Raw genomic sequence first — 15334 nt, forward strand, 5'->3', positions numbered from 1 at the left:
TTTCTGACAAAAAAAAGTAAAAATTGTTTTGATTCCAGTTACCACTTAGTATCTCAGTGAATCTCTAGAAATAAATTAATCCAATATTTGTGTGCCACTCATTTGCTCCCAGTTTGTGCCTGCAGCTTTACTGGTATTTAATTTGCTGTTTAAGTTAAATAAGTGATGAAGCACTAATTTACATTAATTAATGAATAGATGAGCTTGTTTTGGGATTGAATACTTTTACCTCTCTCCTATTGAACATCCTGACTCCTCTTACTTCAGTGTATCTACTTGATCCGTTGTCATCAATGTAACTCAGATGCCCATTAGTCAGTCTGCTAAAAATATAATAAAACTGTTCCATCGAAAACTTGGACACAGTCAATCATGAGATTTATTTCCATGTGTAAAAGTTTTAAAGGTGGTTTTAATTTGAGAGTACTTCCAGAAATGGTGATCCCTGGAGGAGCATCTCTCCGTAAGAATAGCTGTAACAGAAACACATACAGTCAATACATGGAGATGAAAAAAATCACAGCATAAACCACTTTAAAAATCCAGTTCTGTCCTCAAAGTAATTTTTCATACTAAAAATGATTTAACCTCATGTAACTAAACCTCATGTCACAACATCCAAATGGTGGTTTTTGTCCGTTTTTCCAACATGGTAAAAGTAACTATCATAGCATGGATTTTGTATCATAATGTAAGCTTATATCTATCTATCTATCTATCTATCTATCTATCTATCTATCTATCTATCTATCTATCTATCTATCTATCTATCTATCTATCTATCTATCTATCTATNTCTATCTATCTATCTATCTATCTATCTATCTATCTATCTATCTATCTATCTATCTATCTATCTATCTATCTATCTATCTATCTATCTATCTATCTGTCTATCTATCTATCTATCTATCTATCTATCTATCTATCTATCTATCTATCTGTCTGTCTGTCTGTCTGTCTGTCTGTCTGTCTGTCTGTCTGTCTGTCTGTCTGTCTGTCTGTCTGTCTGTCTGTCTAATAGATAGATATCATAATCTATCTATCTAATAGATAGATAGATAGATAGTTAAGCCCAGAATTATTCATACCTCTGGTGGAGTTAAATTTCTTTAAAGTTTCTTTTTGATAGGAAATGATAATTTCTTAAAATCTACAAAATTTTAAAACATTCATGTTGAAAATGATTAACACCATTCTCGATAAATGGAAAAATATTTATTGGCATAATAGCAATTAAACCCTCTGTTACTAGGAGTCCGACTGGGCTTCTTTATATTACTTTAACCCGATATCTTACAGAGGAATTGATCATTTTAGTTTTATTTATACAAATAGATTTTAATGTTAATTTTATACCCAACATTTTGTCCCTTTTGGGTTTGAACCTTGTATCTCCATTTTAAATCATTAGTTGTTTTGTTGTTGTTTTTTGCTATATTCTCAAATCTGACGCATCTGCTATGCAGAGTATAACAAGTAGCATGTTGATTTGTTCAAACAGTGTGAGTTTATCTGTAGATATGTGAAAAGTCTGTCTGACAGCACAACACGAACAACGCCAGTGGCTTCAAAATGTTTTAAAGACGATTGTAGATTCCTTCAGATTTCCTGATTCTGTGCAGAGACACGTAAACGTGCCAGACGTTCATCTGTGCAGGTACTCTGCACCTGAGCAGAGTTAATGGGTTGTGGAAACAGTGAGAGTGTTCTTCGGGGGTCTTGTCAGGCTTTGATCTTTGGTATGTATTGAATGTTGGGGTCAGGGATAATGGACTTGGGGCAACCAGAGGTGAAGAGCCATGAAGAGAGAAAGAGAGGGGATTGGGGGGGGGAGGACGAGCGGATAGATGTAGATGTAGATGGTGTCGGTTTGCCAAGAAAGCCTCAAGACATGACTGTGGGGTTTAAGAGGCAGGCGCACACATGCAGCTGCTTACCAGGCCATATGTGCTGCTGAGTACTTGAAAAAGCAGTGGGTAATGATGAGATCCATGATATTAAACAGACAGTGGCGTTAATAGAGCTAGAGAAGAACAAAAGGAAACAAAAATCATAAACAAAGACCGTCTTTATCCACATGCAGAGTAGAAGCTGAGAAATACAGGCACAGTCCGACTCAGAACACAGTTGTTTGACTTGATATCGAATTGTTTGACATTCTCCAGAAGTGAAGTCACACAAACTTCCTCTACAGGTGATGCAAACTCAGCTGGGTGGAGAATTCTGCATACCAGACAACAAGCACTGCTGCAAACGGTTCGACGTAAAAAGGATCTGCCAGGGGAACAAGATATTTTTTCCATATTACAAGCTGAAATGTCTTGTTCCACTGGCAGATAATTTTACTTATAGCTAGTATGTTTTAATCAATACTAAAGAGTTACTGACTTCAGACAATCTCCTATGTCATGCCGAAAAGTTACTTATAAGCTATTTTTGTCTTATTCTGAATTTACTGAGATAAATTTCTCATTACTAAATGGTTTTTGTCAGTAAAAGTTAGCAAAAGATCTTAGTGAAGTAAGAGGAACAATTTTAGGGACACGTTTGCAGTACTTTGCAGCAGTTCAGTTGGTCGGCCTCGTTTGGTTCCCGTTTTCAGATCAAATCTAGATGCATCGGTTTTCAAATGTTTGCGTTGGTGAAATTCACTCTGTTCTGATGACGTTTGTGAATGAACTCTTCCTCCGCTGGGCCCCCCTTCAGTGTAGAAGTATTATCCCATCAGTGGCATCTTCTACTGTTTTTTAAATAAACTCCAGTGAAAGAGATGGAAATAAACGAGAGTTTCTAGATCAGCTCTCTGCAGTGGTGGCACCATTTTTGATCGAAGATGGAATGAAGGAAAAGTGCACAGATGCAAGTTTTTCAGCATAGATCAAAACAAGAAAAAATAAATGCCACCAAAAGAGTAAAAAGTTTTGTAATTTGTTTCCTCTTTTTAGATCCTTTTTTTTTTTCTTTTCTTCCATCTGTCCCCTCCTCCCTTCAATCATCCTCTACTTTCCTGCTATCTCCCCTCTCTCCCGGTTTTCCTGGACACTCCCTCCAGCGCTCTCATCCTCCTTTTGTCCGCTCTCAAACTCCAAGAACGCCTTGGAGGTCAGAGGTCGGGAGGTTAACTGTCACAAAATAAGTATATCGCTTCTGAAAGTCTTCAATCTTGTTATCTCCTGCTGCAAGATTGCCTGAATGCGCACATGTCCCTGTTTGGATAGCTGGAACATGATCGCTAATGTTTCTGATCTAGAATCCATTTTTTCCCCACTTAGACAGCTGAAGAATCTGTGTGCAACTTAAAACGTCAGAGCATTAAATAGCATTTTTCCTCCTCAGCAGCTCTTATACTGCCTGATAATAAAATGACCGTGTCCGCCAGATGAAGTGAATCCATTGCAGCTGTTTCCACTTCATTACTGATGGACGTTTAGAGCAGATTTATTGGTCAGATTGGAAACATTACCATGTGGTACAGGACATTCAATTTACACAGACCCCCCTAAACGCATCACAATGTTAAATCATTGCATAAATCTCTGTTGAACTGCAAAAATAAGTGAAACCACATTTAAACCAAACAGTTTCGTGCTGTTTTTTTCTGCATTTGAATCAATTGCACGTATAGTTGAAAGGTTCTGGAATTATTCTGTAGCATTTACGTCATAGACGCTGTTAAATTTGGTTTCTGTTTAAGTAGATATTAAAAATAAATGCTTTGTTGCTGTAAAAAGAATCAAAAGTTTCAGACGTAACTTTCCGCCTTTCCTTATAACTAACTCCCTCCGCGGGGCGTTTGGTTTACAGGACGTAAATATCCGCTGCTGACCTTTACAGAGTGTAGAAAGCAGCAGGTTTTCTATGTTCTTGGAAATAAAAGAGCCAGATACGACAAGACAGGAATCAAAGATAAAAACAATGGCGTAAAGTTAACCAGAGAAACCTATGGAAAAACAGCAGAGGAGGAGATTAAATCCCTCTACAGCTGACCTTTAACGTTGAGGTTTTACTCAAAGTCCACAACCAGATAGGCTTTAACTTTACCTAAAGCTTTTAGCTTTGGCCACACTTACTTTGATAACGACAGGGTGCACATACTTTCCTAAATATGACCTAAGTAATCTATACAATGGAGAAATTCAGTCATTTCACCTTGCAGAGGTTAAAATGAAATAATTTCTTTCTGAGTAATCTCCATCCAGTTGTGACAGAAGGTAACTCAAGAAGAAAGACGAAGACCTAAAATAGTGACAAATGGCTTTGGTCTACTAATTCTTCACTTTTTTGCCTTATAGCCTTATTTCATAAGCAAACATGCCATTTCATTGCTACTTATGAAATATGCAAGATTAGGACTCGAAATCGAGCCAAAAGTAGTAAGTGAGTAATCATATCGCCTCTTTTTTTATTTTTTTATTTTTTTTACAATAGATAAAATAATTAAGTTAAATCATCACTTTTCAGAGCTGGTGTTACATGTTTCTGAGTACAAAATTAAGCATGGTGGTAGAAATACATCCCACAGGTTTCATTTCCTGTTATATCCTCAAAAATCGTAAAGAATTAAACTGCAGACATAAGATGGCAAATTATGACCCACACTCATCTCAATAGATCCTTAAGCTAAATATTCACCCTATTTGTTTTTCAGGTTGCCATGAAATGCATAATTACTTTGTTGTTGTTATTTTTGTTTGAGCATTCAAAAAAACAATAAGAGATGGTAAATTTGACTACTTTTGTTATCACCAGCAAACACTGAAAGCAAACATTCACATTCATGTAGGCCAGATATAATTTTGATCAAAAATATCAACAACCTAACATCACTGTTTTTGGTAGAAACCACATTTTTAACTGATAATAACTTTGTAGTTAATGTAGTGGAGCAAAAGCAAACCAGCACAGACATGAAGCAGTTCCTACAATCAACTAAATATCATTCAGTGACACACAGGAGAGGAAAATATTCAATCTGCAGTAGATTTTTTTTTTTGAGTTTCTAAAAGTGTGTTTGTTTTTTATTCGTTTTATGGACTAACATAACTTTTACCTCCCTTTTTGTATCCTAACAGCAAAATCTGACACGTCCTTCCTCATGTTTTGAATAAACTGTAAAGTGTTCCCAATGCATTTGCAAGCGCAAATAAAGAGATTTCAACTTTAATTTTATGTATGTCTCACATTTAATATTTTCATCTTTTTTGTTTGACTTAATTTGCGTTATATTTGTTGAAGAAAATCTGCCAATGTAATATAAAAAGATCACCCAGACTTTACAGTGCTGCTGTTAGCCTCTGTCCGCCTGTTCCCAATACACACAGCAGAACCAGTAAAAAACTATTCCCAAACCAAAAATAACCCAGCAGACTAAATTAACTCTGATCACATTACACCGACAGTTAGAGAGGAGGAAAACAAGCCGTTTGTTTTTTTGTTCATGCTGTTGTTTTCTCAGTCAGATGTTTTGTTAAGTGACCAGGCGTCTCTGCTGTTTCTGCACGATGGAGTCTGTGTTTAGGTCTTTGTGGCAGACCATGGTGACCAGGCAGACATCAAAAAATGCACAACTGGCAGTGAAAGTTCATGATTTTAGTCGAGGAATTTAGTCTAAGCTGACTTTGTCAGTTTTAGAACCAATTCGGTCTGGTGTTATGATGAACAGAAAACCTCCGCCAATGGTGTAAAACTAAAGGATCTCAACTAATTCATCTTTTTGCAAACTTTTTTTTTTTTTTGGAAAGCGACGGACCCAAAGACAGGATTGTGATGCGCAGACTTCACATGAGGAACACTTGCTGTGGCATTTGCCTCCAATGGTCAGAACTCATCAAAATGTTGCCTACATGACTTAGTGACAGGCTAACTAAGGGGGCAGAGGTGAACATTTGGTGGAGTCAGGTGTTGGAGGGTCTTTGGAATTTCAGCCAGGAGGACAGGGAATGCCGGGAATGCCAACCATGAGTGAGAAGATGAGGGTGGGGTTGCTGCAGGTCTGGAGGTCAGCTGGGATGGCTCCCAGACACCAAACATGATCCAAGCTCCAAAACATGTTAACTTTTTCAATACATATATTAAAGGTGACCTGTTATATTTTTCTGAAGAGGTTAGGATAGGTCTAAAGGCCGTGCAAAACATGTTCATTACATTGTTTGAACAACATTCTTGGTATATAATGAGATTTTTGTCTAGTCATTTCTGCCTGCTTTAGGGACTCCTATCACTTTAAATCCAAATAAGCTGATCATGGCTGTAAACGGATGCATAATTAAATAACCATACCTCTTTGAAAAGCAGAAGTGGAGTCTCCGGTACAACCAACAAAAATGCAGCAAGTAGTTTCTGGATAGTAAGTCAACAATAAAACACTTGTATTTTCCAGCAGTCATTGTACAGTGCAGACAGGGGTAAAACCAGCTGACCAAACTGGAACTCAGCTTGGAGTTCCTAAGTGGTTGGGCAGAGCGCCCCTGGGGTTGCAAGGTAACACGATGGGCTTCACTGGGGTTGCTAGGTGATGGACAGTGCCTGCTAATTTGTGCTGCTACATTTTGGGCGTTTTTGAAAGGTTAACACCAAAAAACAATAACTTATTGCCAAAAAACAGCTGGGTGGATTGTTTTTGAGTGCTTGGGAAACCCAAGCGGAAGTGCAAAAACATGCAAAATGTTAATTTTGTATGATAGATCCCCTTTAAAATATATAGAAGTTTGATCTGGTTCAGTCATGAACGTTTTTTGTGTTTATTTTTGTGTTTATTCTTTTCCCATTCAAACAACTATTTCTCAGTAGAGGTCTTCAGTCCTTTTGGGATCCTTGTGCAGGAGTTGCAAATGATGCCATGAGGAATCTGTAGCCTGCATGTTGCTAATTTGATGGAGCAGACTTTGCAAGTGTAGTGATTGTTATGCAATGTGTCAGGTTGGTCCAAGTTTTCCAGTCCTTGCTTCTTACTTCAGCTGAAGTCAGACAAAAGTTGCACGCACATATCAGATGAGATGACATGTTTCCAGATGGATCAAACCTTTTAGCTGAGTCATGACAGCGTGAGCGATGAAGTAGCTGCATTGTGCAAAAGCCTCGCAGTAAAGCTTTCCATTTTGGTAAAGCTAGCTGGGTGAGAACAACTAGCCAGCAATAAAATGAAATGCAGCGATCTGATTTCACGTCCAATCAATCACAGTCCGTTGGAGTCAGAGTAGCTTAGCTAACCACGGCACAGTGTAAACCAATCAGGATTTATCTGAAACGTTGTAAAAGTGAGCCAAATTAAAAGGGTGGATTGCTTCGGCTTTTGCAAAACCACATTTTGGTCGGCATTCATGTTTTTCACCCTTCAGTTCCTGTATGTTCAGATTGTGGGTGTCTTTTTTTTTCCTAGCCTGTCCCAGGCTGCTGGGAACAGAGCCCAACTTGTCCATTAGTTATATTAGCGCCTCGGTGTGGGGGCCCTGGCTTACTCAACCCCCTGGCTGAGACACACAAAAGGCTTAGAGCTGCCTGCTTTTGTCCTGCTGTAAGCTGAAGCTGCACCACAAAAACTCAGCCAAGTTCCAGATCCTCCGATAAAAGGTCTTATGATCCAGGGTGTGTTGTTTTCCTATTAACGCACTGGCTCATTACACTTACAATATTTCCTTTATTTACGTATGAACTTGACGACCTTTCATGATTTATTAACAGCTACAGGATCATCACGAGCGTTTATAGCGAGAATAAAGCAAACGTGTAGATATGAAGGAGCAATAACATCCTAATCTGAAACATACGAAACCTCCGAATGCTTCATTATTACAATATTTACAATCAAACATATTAAGAAATGCCTGGTAAATAAACACACTGGATAATGTTTGTTTCATCTGAATTCAAACACATGTAAACTCATCAGTTTTGTGTCGTTATGGTATATTAAACCAAATGTTCTGGGTGGTCAGATAAGATGGAAATTGTGTAATAAAATTGTTTGAACATGTATTTCCTGTTACAGAAAGAAACATTTTAGAGATACAGCTTCGTCCTCTGGAGGAGTTTGTTTGTCAGTGTATGAAGGGATTACTATTTTTACACATGGGATTGGTCGCAGCACTGGAATGTAAAATAATCTTAATTTCTTTAAGTCGGAGGATAATGTTTGTAGAATCTGTTTCGCTTTTAAACACATGCTTCCTTGTTTATTGCGTAAAAACATTTGGGAAATGCTTTTTGACCTTTGGGTTGGCTTTTACATTTTTTTTCTTTAAAATAGAAGAATTTTAAGAGGAAAAGAAATCCTTGGCGTGTTCATGGTTGTCTGGCATTCTTGTTTTAGGACATGCTGCAAATTACTTCTAACACTGTTGTCGAAATAGTAAAAATGTTCCTGATTCTCAAGCCAAGTCCTGAATTGGAAAGGTTAAATATTGTAAACTACGGTGAAGAAGATCAAAAGAACCATTCACTACTAATGACTTGCTTGCCTTGATGTGAGTATTAATGAGGATATTTTGCAAATGAATGAGGATATTTTGGGATTTTTATCCAAGTTGAAATATGTTTTTTTTTTTTTTTACATGGAAAAAATTGATTGGAAAAACATGTGGCCTCGCTCTCAGTCTTCCAGGATTTTGGCACTGTGGTTTCTCAGTGGAATGGGTTGATACTTTGAATCTCATATAATACAGAATTACTTGGACAAAACTAAAGATTTGATTTACTCTAAATTGTGTTATAAGTGAAAAAGAACATTTTGATCGAAAAGTCTCTAAGGCCATTAACTTGGCAGTTCAAACTGATTCCGTCAAATTTTGTATCACGACAGAAAAGGAGGGAAAAGAAAATGTTTTTCTACCTGCATGCAGGTGTGTAATGTATTCATAAGACATTACACATTTTTCTTTGCTGTTATGTGTTGGCTGATTATTTTAGTAGCTTGTTTTTATGTCTAGAATATATTTGCTGACACTTGTTTAATGCAGGCAAAAAGGGAGGATTCATTAAGAAACAGCAGTCAGAAGTGAGACGCACGTCCAATAAAACTTTGTGGTTGAGATAGAAATTAAACTACAATAGGTTGTTTTTTTTTTTCAATAGCTGGATAAACTATTTATTATCTGTGCTGCTAACTATTAGCAGTAATACGAGATGGTAACATATTTCTCTCCAGTTCATAACAGTTTGCTCTAGTGAGTTAACAACCATCAGAAAGGCTAGTAAATAGTTCAATATTGCAAAGTTTATGACGTCTTATGTATGCGGAGGGCATATTTGTTGTTGAACTTTGGGTTGCATAGTTTTTGCCAATTTAATGGCTTTTTCAGAAAGAATTGAAATCATTCTGAAAATTTTTTTTTTTATGTTGCTTAATGTCCAAGTTTCACTTTAAGCTTTTTAAAACGTGCATATTTATAGTTTATTATTGATTTTTGTGTCATTTCTTTCCATTCTTCTTTTGTTTTTCTTTCAGCCTTTGGAGAAAAATGGACAAATCCCCAGTCTGACCAGCCTGAACGGACACTCGGAGGACAACACGCTAGCAGAAGGTGTGTGTGCGACTGTGATTGCGTGTTTGCTTTCGGTTGCCGCTCCTGCGGCCGATGCCGCGTTGAAAAAAGTGACAGTGGTTGTGTTGTGTTTGCATCTGGGATTTTGTAGTGTGCGTCTTAAGCGGCGGCTGGAGGTAAGCGTGTTTGCGTGGGGTCGGCTTTCAGCCCGTGTGAGAATTCCTTGTCTGCAGATGTCTTTGTGGCTCTGCGTGATCCGGCGCTGATCCTAAGCTAATCCATTTGTCAACACTTTGGAGGACACCTACATGGACACCCACAGACACACATACGCAGGCATTCCAACATATTTTTATCTACATTTCATCCCCTTAGCGCCGTCAAGTTATCACCTTTACAACACATTTCCGAGTTTAGTGTGATTCACTATGCAAAACATATGGTTTTCCTTCACTAAATCTTGGAAATCTATGACCCTATTGTACACCTGCTTAAATTTGCTCAAAGCTGCTCAAGCCAGACACATTATCTTTACGCTCTTAGAGATAAAAACTAAAGTTCTGCACTGAAAACTAAAACATAAACTAAGAGTGTCTGAAGAAAGTTTTACGTTCAAACTCTTTAAGGTCTAAAATATGCAGCGATTTATCTCTTCATCCCCTGCTGTGCACGGCTATCTCTAAAGCTTCATTTGTTTATTTTGTTTTCTGTTTCTGTCCTGTCTCCCCTGGTCTGGGAGGGCTGCAGGGGTGTGTACGGCTTCCCTAAATATTTAGCAGGCCTTGACCCGGGCCCCGGACAAAGCAACCTGTGCACTTCATAATCTGCTCTGGCCCAGGGGAAGGAGTAACCCTATCCAACTTAAAACACAGACATGTGTCACACGCTGCGCTGTCAAATTACCTATTTATTAAGCTTTTTAATTAAGTGATTTTGTCTGTTCATGGAGTAACCCAGTAGAAGGAGGAGCGGGGTGTTGAATCGTTGCTAAATCAGTGAAATTGAAGGTATAGAAGACAAAAGAAAGCGAGGATGGGCGTGCATAAACAAACACAATTCCTTTGAAAGAGCTTGCTTTGAGTATTTCCTAAATAGAGATTGGACTAAAGATGCAACACAAATTTAAAAATTGAGAGCTCTTGTCATTTTTGAGAAATTATGGAGGAAAAAAGGTCTTGAAAGGACGGGCAGCTCAGTACTGGTGCTGCTCACTCTAATCTGTCACCTTTTTGTGTTTTCTGTCCTTTTGGCTGAATCTTTCAGGTATGAAGAAGAGATAAAACATTTCATACCCACCTTGAAAACTTTACCCGCTTTGATGACCCATTTATTATATTACTAGTTGTTTACTGTAAGGTTATTGACTTACAGGAAGCTAATAAATAACATAACACCAGTCTCTCTTGCATTTTAGCATAAGGCCATGTTTTAAAATTCAGCAAATACTATCTGATCCAAATTGTAACTTTTCTAGCAATTTTCTTTAGAATTCATGACAATATTTAACAAGGAAAATGAAAAGAAAAAACCCAGGTAAGTCAAAGGAGAAGTACATGAGTGAAATAATTTCTTTATGGTTACAAACGGGAAGCAATTTGGGACAAAATTGTTGTGGCTGGTCACAAAGTGATTTTACAAGTTAGCAAAGGGATGAACCGATCATAGCTATCAGCAACAATAATAAAAAAGTTTCATGAGGCTTTCAGGAGAAAAAGAAAAGATGGATTTTCAGCTAAAGACAGTGTGGGTGACAAATATTTCAGATTTCATCCATCCTGATGCTCTAACATGACTTTTTCCCCTAATTGAAAAAAAAAACATTCATGTGTTTGAAGTGAGTCACATGGCCTCATAGAAAGACTGAAATTTAAAAAAATTTGTGAAATGTGTTCGGTATTTTCCTTCTAATCTTTCTCTTCTCTTCCAATAAACCAAGGATAACATATGAGGAGACGAAAAAAAAAAAAAACACGTAAGACGCATGAAGTTGTGAAAGGCCTTCAAGGCCACAGATTGGAGGAATGCAGGGGAGTGAGAGGAAAGGAGACACACAATGAGGGAAGATAGAGACTGAAATATATGGAGGGCTGTCACATCCCAGCACCGCTCTCTTGTCCTGCCTGATAAAGACAGCAGCTCATAGTGGGAGACAGGAAGAGGAAAGGAATTTGTCTGATAATGGTAACCCCCCCCCCACCCCACCTCCCAAAAAAAAACCCAAAAAAGCAACAACAAAAGGCAGGAGTCACATCAAAAGGCTGACATGTATGCAAACACACAGCTGTAATCAGGTACACCAGGGTGTTTACAGGACCAGCCCGGACGTGAAACTGCACTCCCCCGAAGCAGCAGCCCGACAAACAGGTTTGAGGCAGTATCGATGAGGACGGTTTGGTTTTGGATTCTCCTGAATCCAAAACCAAACCGTCCTGTGCATTTTGAGTTTCAGTTCCTAGCGAATGGGATCAAATGCTTGAAAAGACGTTCTGTATGCCACATCCACAAACATCAAAGTATAACATGATTTTATCATATTTTAACAAAAAGTAGTCTACAAATTGTAGCTTTTAAAACCACCTTGTACTTTTTGAAATCTTGACACCCTTTCATTTGAAGGGCTCTCCATAACACTGACATAATACTGTCATAAACACGATAAAACACCAGTTATGAACAAGAAGACGTCTTCATGAATGGTTATGACTATTGTCATGAAGTTTAACTTGGTACATAATGACACTTTTAATGGACTTTTAATAGTACAACTTTGCATTTAAAGTAACATTATTTACCAATGCTGTGACAACAGTCATAATGATTCATGACAGTGTATTGTCAGTCTTATACACACCCCTTCAAATAAAGTGTTACCCACATTCCTAATATGATTTTTGACTTTAAGTTCTTTAAGGTGATGTTTTTTGCACATGGGTCAAAAAAGCTGCATCAAGTAGTCACTCACCATCAGAGCCAAAGTTGAAAATCAGTCCAAACTTGTTCTAAAGGGAAAAAAAAGAGTTTAGAGTGCTTGGTTTAAAGAAAGATTGACAAAATGGAAGTGCATAAATATTAGATTCAGGACCAGGCCACTGTGAGGAGATAGGTGCATGTAAAAAGCAAAAGGCAAAAATCAGGAGAGGTAAAAATAGACTTAAGAAGTGGGGGGAAAACAAAAAAAAAACGTATAAATGATGCAGTCACATATTACATCACCGCAAAAGCACCGGTCCTGCAAACTAAATCAAAAGGAGATGTATAATACATGACCCTCTGACAAAAATAAAACCACTTTTTCTCACTTTTTTGCTGTCTTTTCCAATCTAATTTGACTGGTAACAATTAGAGCTCAGTGTTGATGTTGACTTTGAGCCTTTGTGTTAACAACGTTTCCCTTTAGGTTGCTGGTTTTTAGCAGGGTGTGGGGCGTACGCAGCTGCAGCTGCAGCGGGGACTCAAAGAATGACATCAGAGATGATGTCACTCGCTGGCAGGAGTGCTGACGCAGTCTCCAGGTTGGGTCGCAGATTTAAAAAGGCAACGCACACATTTCTGGACAGCTTCACTGAGAGATAACAAGTCTGTTGGTGTTTTCACCGGCAATAAAACTAGACATGGAAATAAATTGGTGTGGCTCATTTATTTGATTATCTTTAATCATCCAGATACTTTATGAATACAATAAAATTATTATTTAAAAACATTATTGCCTTTAATTATGCAGTTAAAATATTTCTAGTTAACCAGTGGGCGGTTTTTGTTTTAGTAAAGTTGCAATAAAGGTAAAAACAAACTTGTAACAAGATGGACTGAAAATATTTTGAAAACATGTTTTCTTTCTAGTAATTTGAAATAATTCTGCCTATGTTTAAATTTGGATCTAATAATAAATAAGTTTGGGAAATATTTGGTCGTTAGGTTGTTTACTGGTATAAAATCCCAAATGATATGATATAAATGCATCGCTATGGTTACAGAGAGGCAGTTCAAGTCGAGTCAGCTTTTGTTTTAACACACACAGTTAGAAATAATGTTTCAATCATCAGTAAGGCAATTATTCATTTTCAACAATAGAACAAAACAATTAAATGTAGACAGAGTAAATTAAACACATGTCTCAAAAAATTGTTAAAATAGAGTTAAAAGCAAACAAAGGAAGGTAGGTTTTAAAAAAGGATTTCAAAGTCTGCAGCTCTTCCACTTAGCTCACGTTTTTTGTTATCATTCAGGTTGTCCTTGTTTGATCCGAAAAGTCAAATATGTAAATGTGACTAAAAAGAGGAAATTTGTAAGGATTTTTCTGGGTATGGCTGCATTGAGGCTGTGCAAACATATTGAAAAATAACATTCAAATGAGAGATTTAATCTAAAAACCTGGTGCCAAAAAAGGTCATTCAAGTTTTACATAGTTTCTGACAATCAATGGCAGGCTTATGAAGAAGTTTTAGTTTTATTATAAACACAACAACATGTGACTCTGTCTTATGGGTGGATATAATTTAATTTGAAGTCTGACTGATTTCAGTGCTCCTCTGGGGCCTCTGCAGAGTTATGTTGCCAAAATGTTCATCATGCCTGTGGAAGGGACCTCTCCCTTCACTTAAGCTCTGTCTGATCTCAGCGCGTGAGGCTTCGGGTTTATAACACAACCCAGCCGCTGGATCCGCTCCTCTTGAATTTCTGCCCACATTGCTGTCGCATTCCAGCCTGCGACACTCACTTGCTGTTTACCCCACGAGCGGGAATAGTTTGTCTGCCACTTGTGATGAAGGTGTCCTCGGATGGCGATCCATCCAATAGACGGGAAATGACTTTTCTCTTCAGGAAAAGGAAGAGACGCAACAGGAAAGCGTCAGAATCCCTCAAATCCTCTTAGTCTCTTAAGATATTTGTTCTCCAGGCGGTGGTTCAATTAAAGCGAGTGCTTTTAAAGACACACACACAGTAAGTTAGTACATGCGTAAGTAACAATCAGAAACGTTTGGCTTCTAAGTGGACTGGACAGGAAGATTTATCTAAACACAGCTCGAGTAGACTGTTTTATAATTTTATAAAGGAAGCCTGTTCAACATCTTAGACACTTTCGTTCGGATGCTAAGCAGGGATTATTTTTCAGCACATTTTCTGCTTTGTGAAACTTTTTTGCATTCATTTTGTGCACTTTTGATGGTTGACTTTATTGAAAATAAAAGAAAAGACAAAGTTTCATACAAAAAATTAGAACAAAAGTAAGCAGAAGAACAACAGTACAGTGCATTTTCACGTTCAAAAAGGGAGGTAGAATAATAAACTTATTTTTACACCCACCGCTCTTACGTTAGTAGCATCTTCCAATAAATAGGTTTTTAAAAAACACAACTTTAATTTGGGAAATCTGTAAAAAAAAAAAAAAAACAACAACAACATAACAAATGGATTCTTAGCTTTTCTCTTGAAAATTGCTAAATTAAATTATGTTAACCAAATTTTTGGCAAATCTGAGTTCCAGCCACATTCAGGCCTTTTTAGTACCAGAAACAAGAAGTAACTTAAATAAAACTTTTTTGTCTAAACAACCTAAAACGACATAATGCTGCACTCAAAAGAAAATCAAGACCAGATTAAAAAACTGTCTGGAAAGAGTTGCAAACCCGTTTCTAAGATTTTTTTGCTCCAGCAAACCACAGTGAGAGACATGATCAAATGGGCAAACAGTGGTAAACCTTTGTATGAATACTCATATTACTCTAAAAGAGCATCTACAACTCATCCAGGAGGTCACCAAAGAAAACATCCAAAGCACTGCAGGGCTCACTTTCCTTAGCTGAGGTCAGAGTTCATGACTCCGCAATAAGGAAGAAACTGAGTAACTATGG

At 37.6% G+C, this 15334-nt stretch overlaps 1 protein-coding gene across 1 annotated transcript in view; it reads left to right on the forward strand.

Annotated features, from left to right (window-relative positions):
• Nucleotides 1–15334, forward strand: part of akap12b (A kinase (PRKA) anchor protein 12b) — a 45055-nt gene that overhangs the window by 12752 nt on the left and 16969 nt on the right. The window contains exon 2 of the mRNA XM_008397692.2: nucleotides 9446–9521. Within this exon, the coding sequence (XP_008395914.1) occupies nucleotides 9446–9521 (76 nt within the window). The remainder of the gene's footprint in view (nucleotides 1–9445; nucleotides 9522–15334) is intronic.

Source organism: Poecilia reticulata, linkage group LG21 (genome assembly GCF_000633615.1).
Source record: "Poecilia reticulata strain Guanapo linkage group LG21, Guppy_female_1.0+MT, whole genome shotgun sequence".
Lineage (NCBI taxonomy): Eukaryota > Metazoa > Chordata > Actinopteri > Cyprinodontiformes > Poeciliidae > Poecilia > Poecilia reticulata.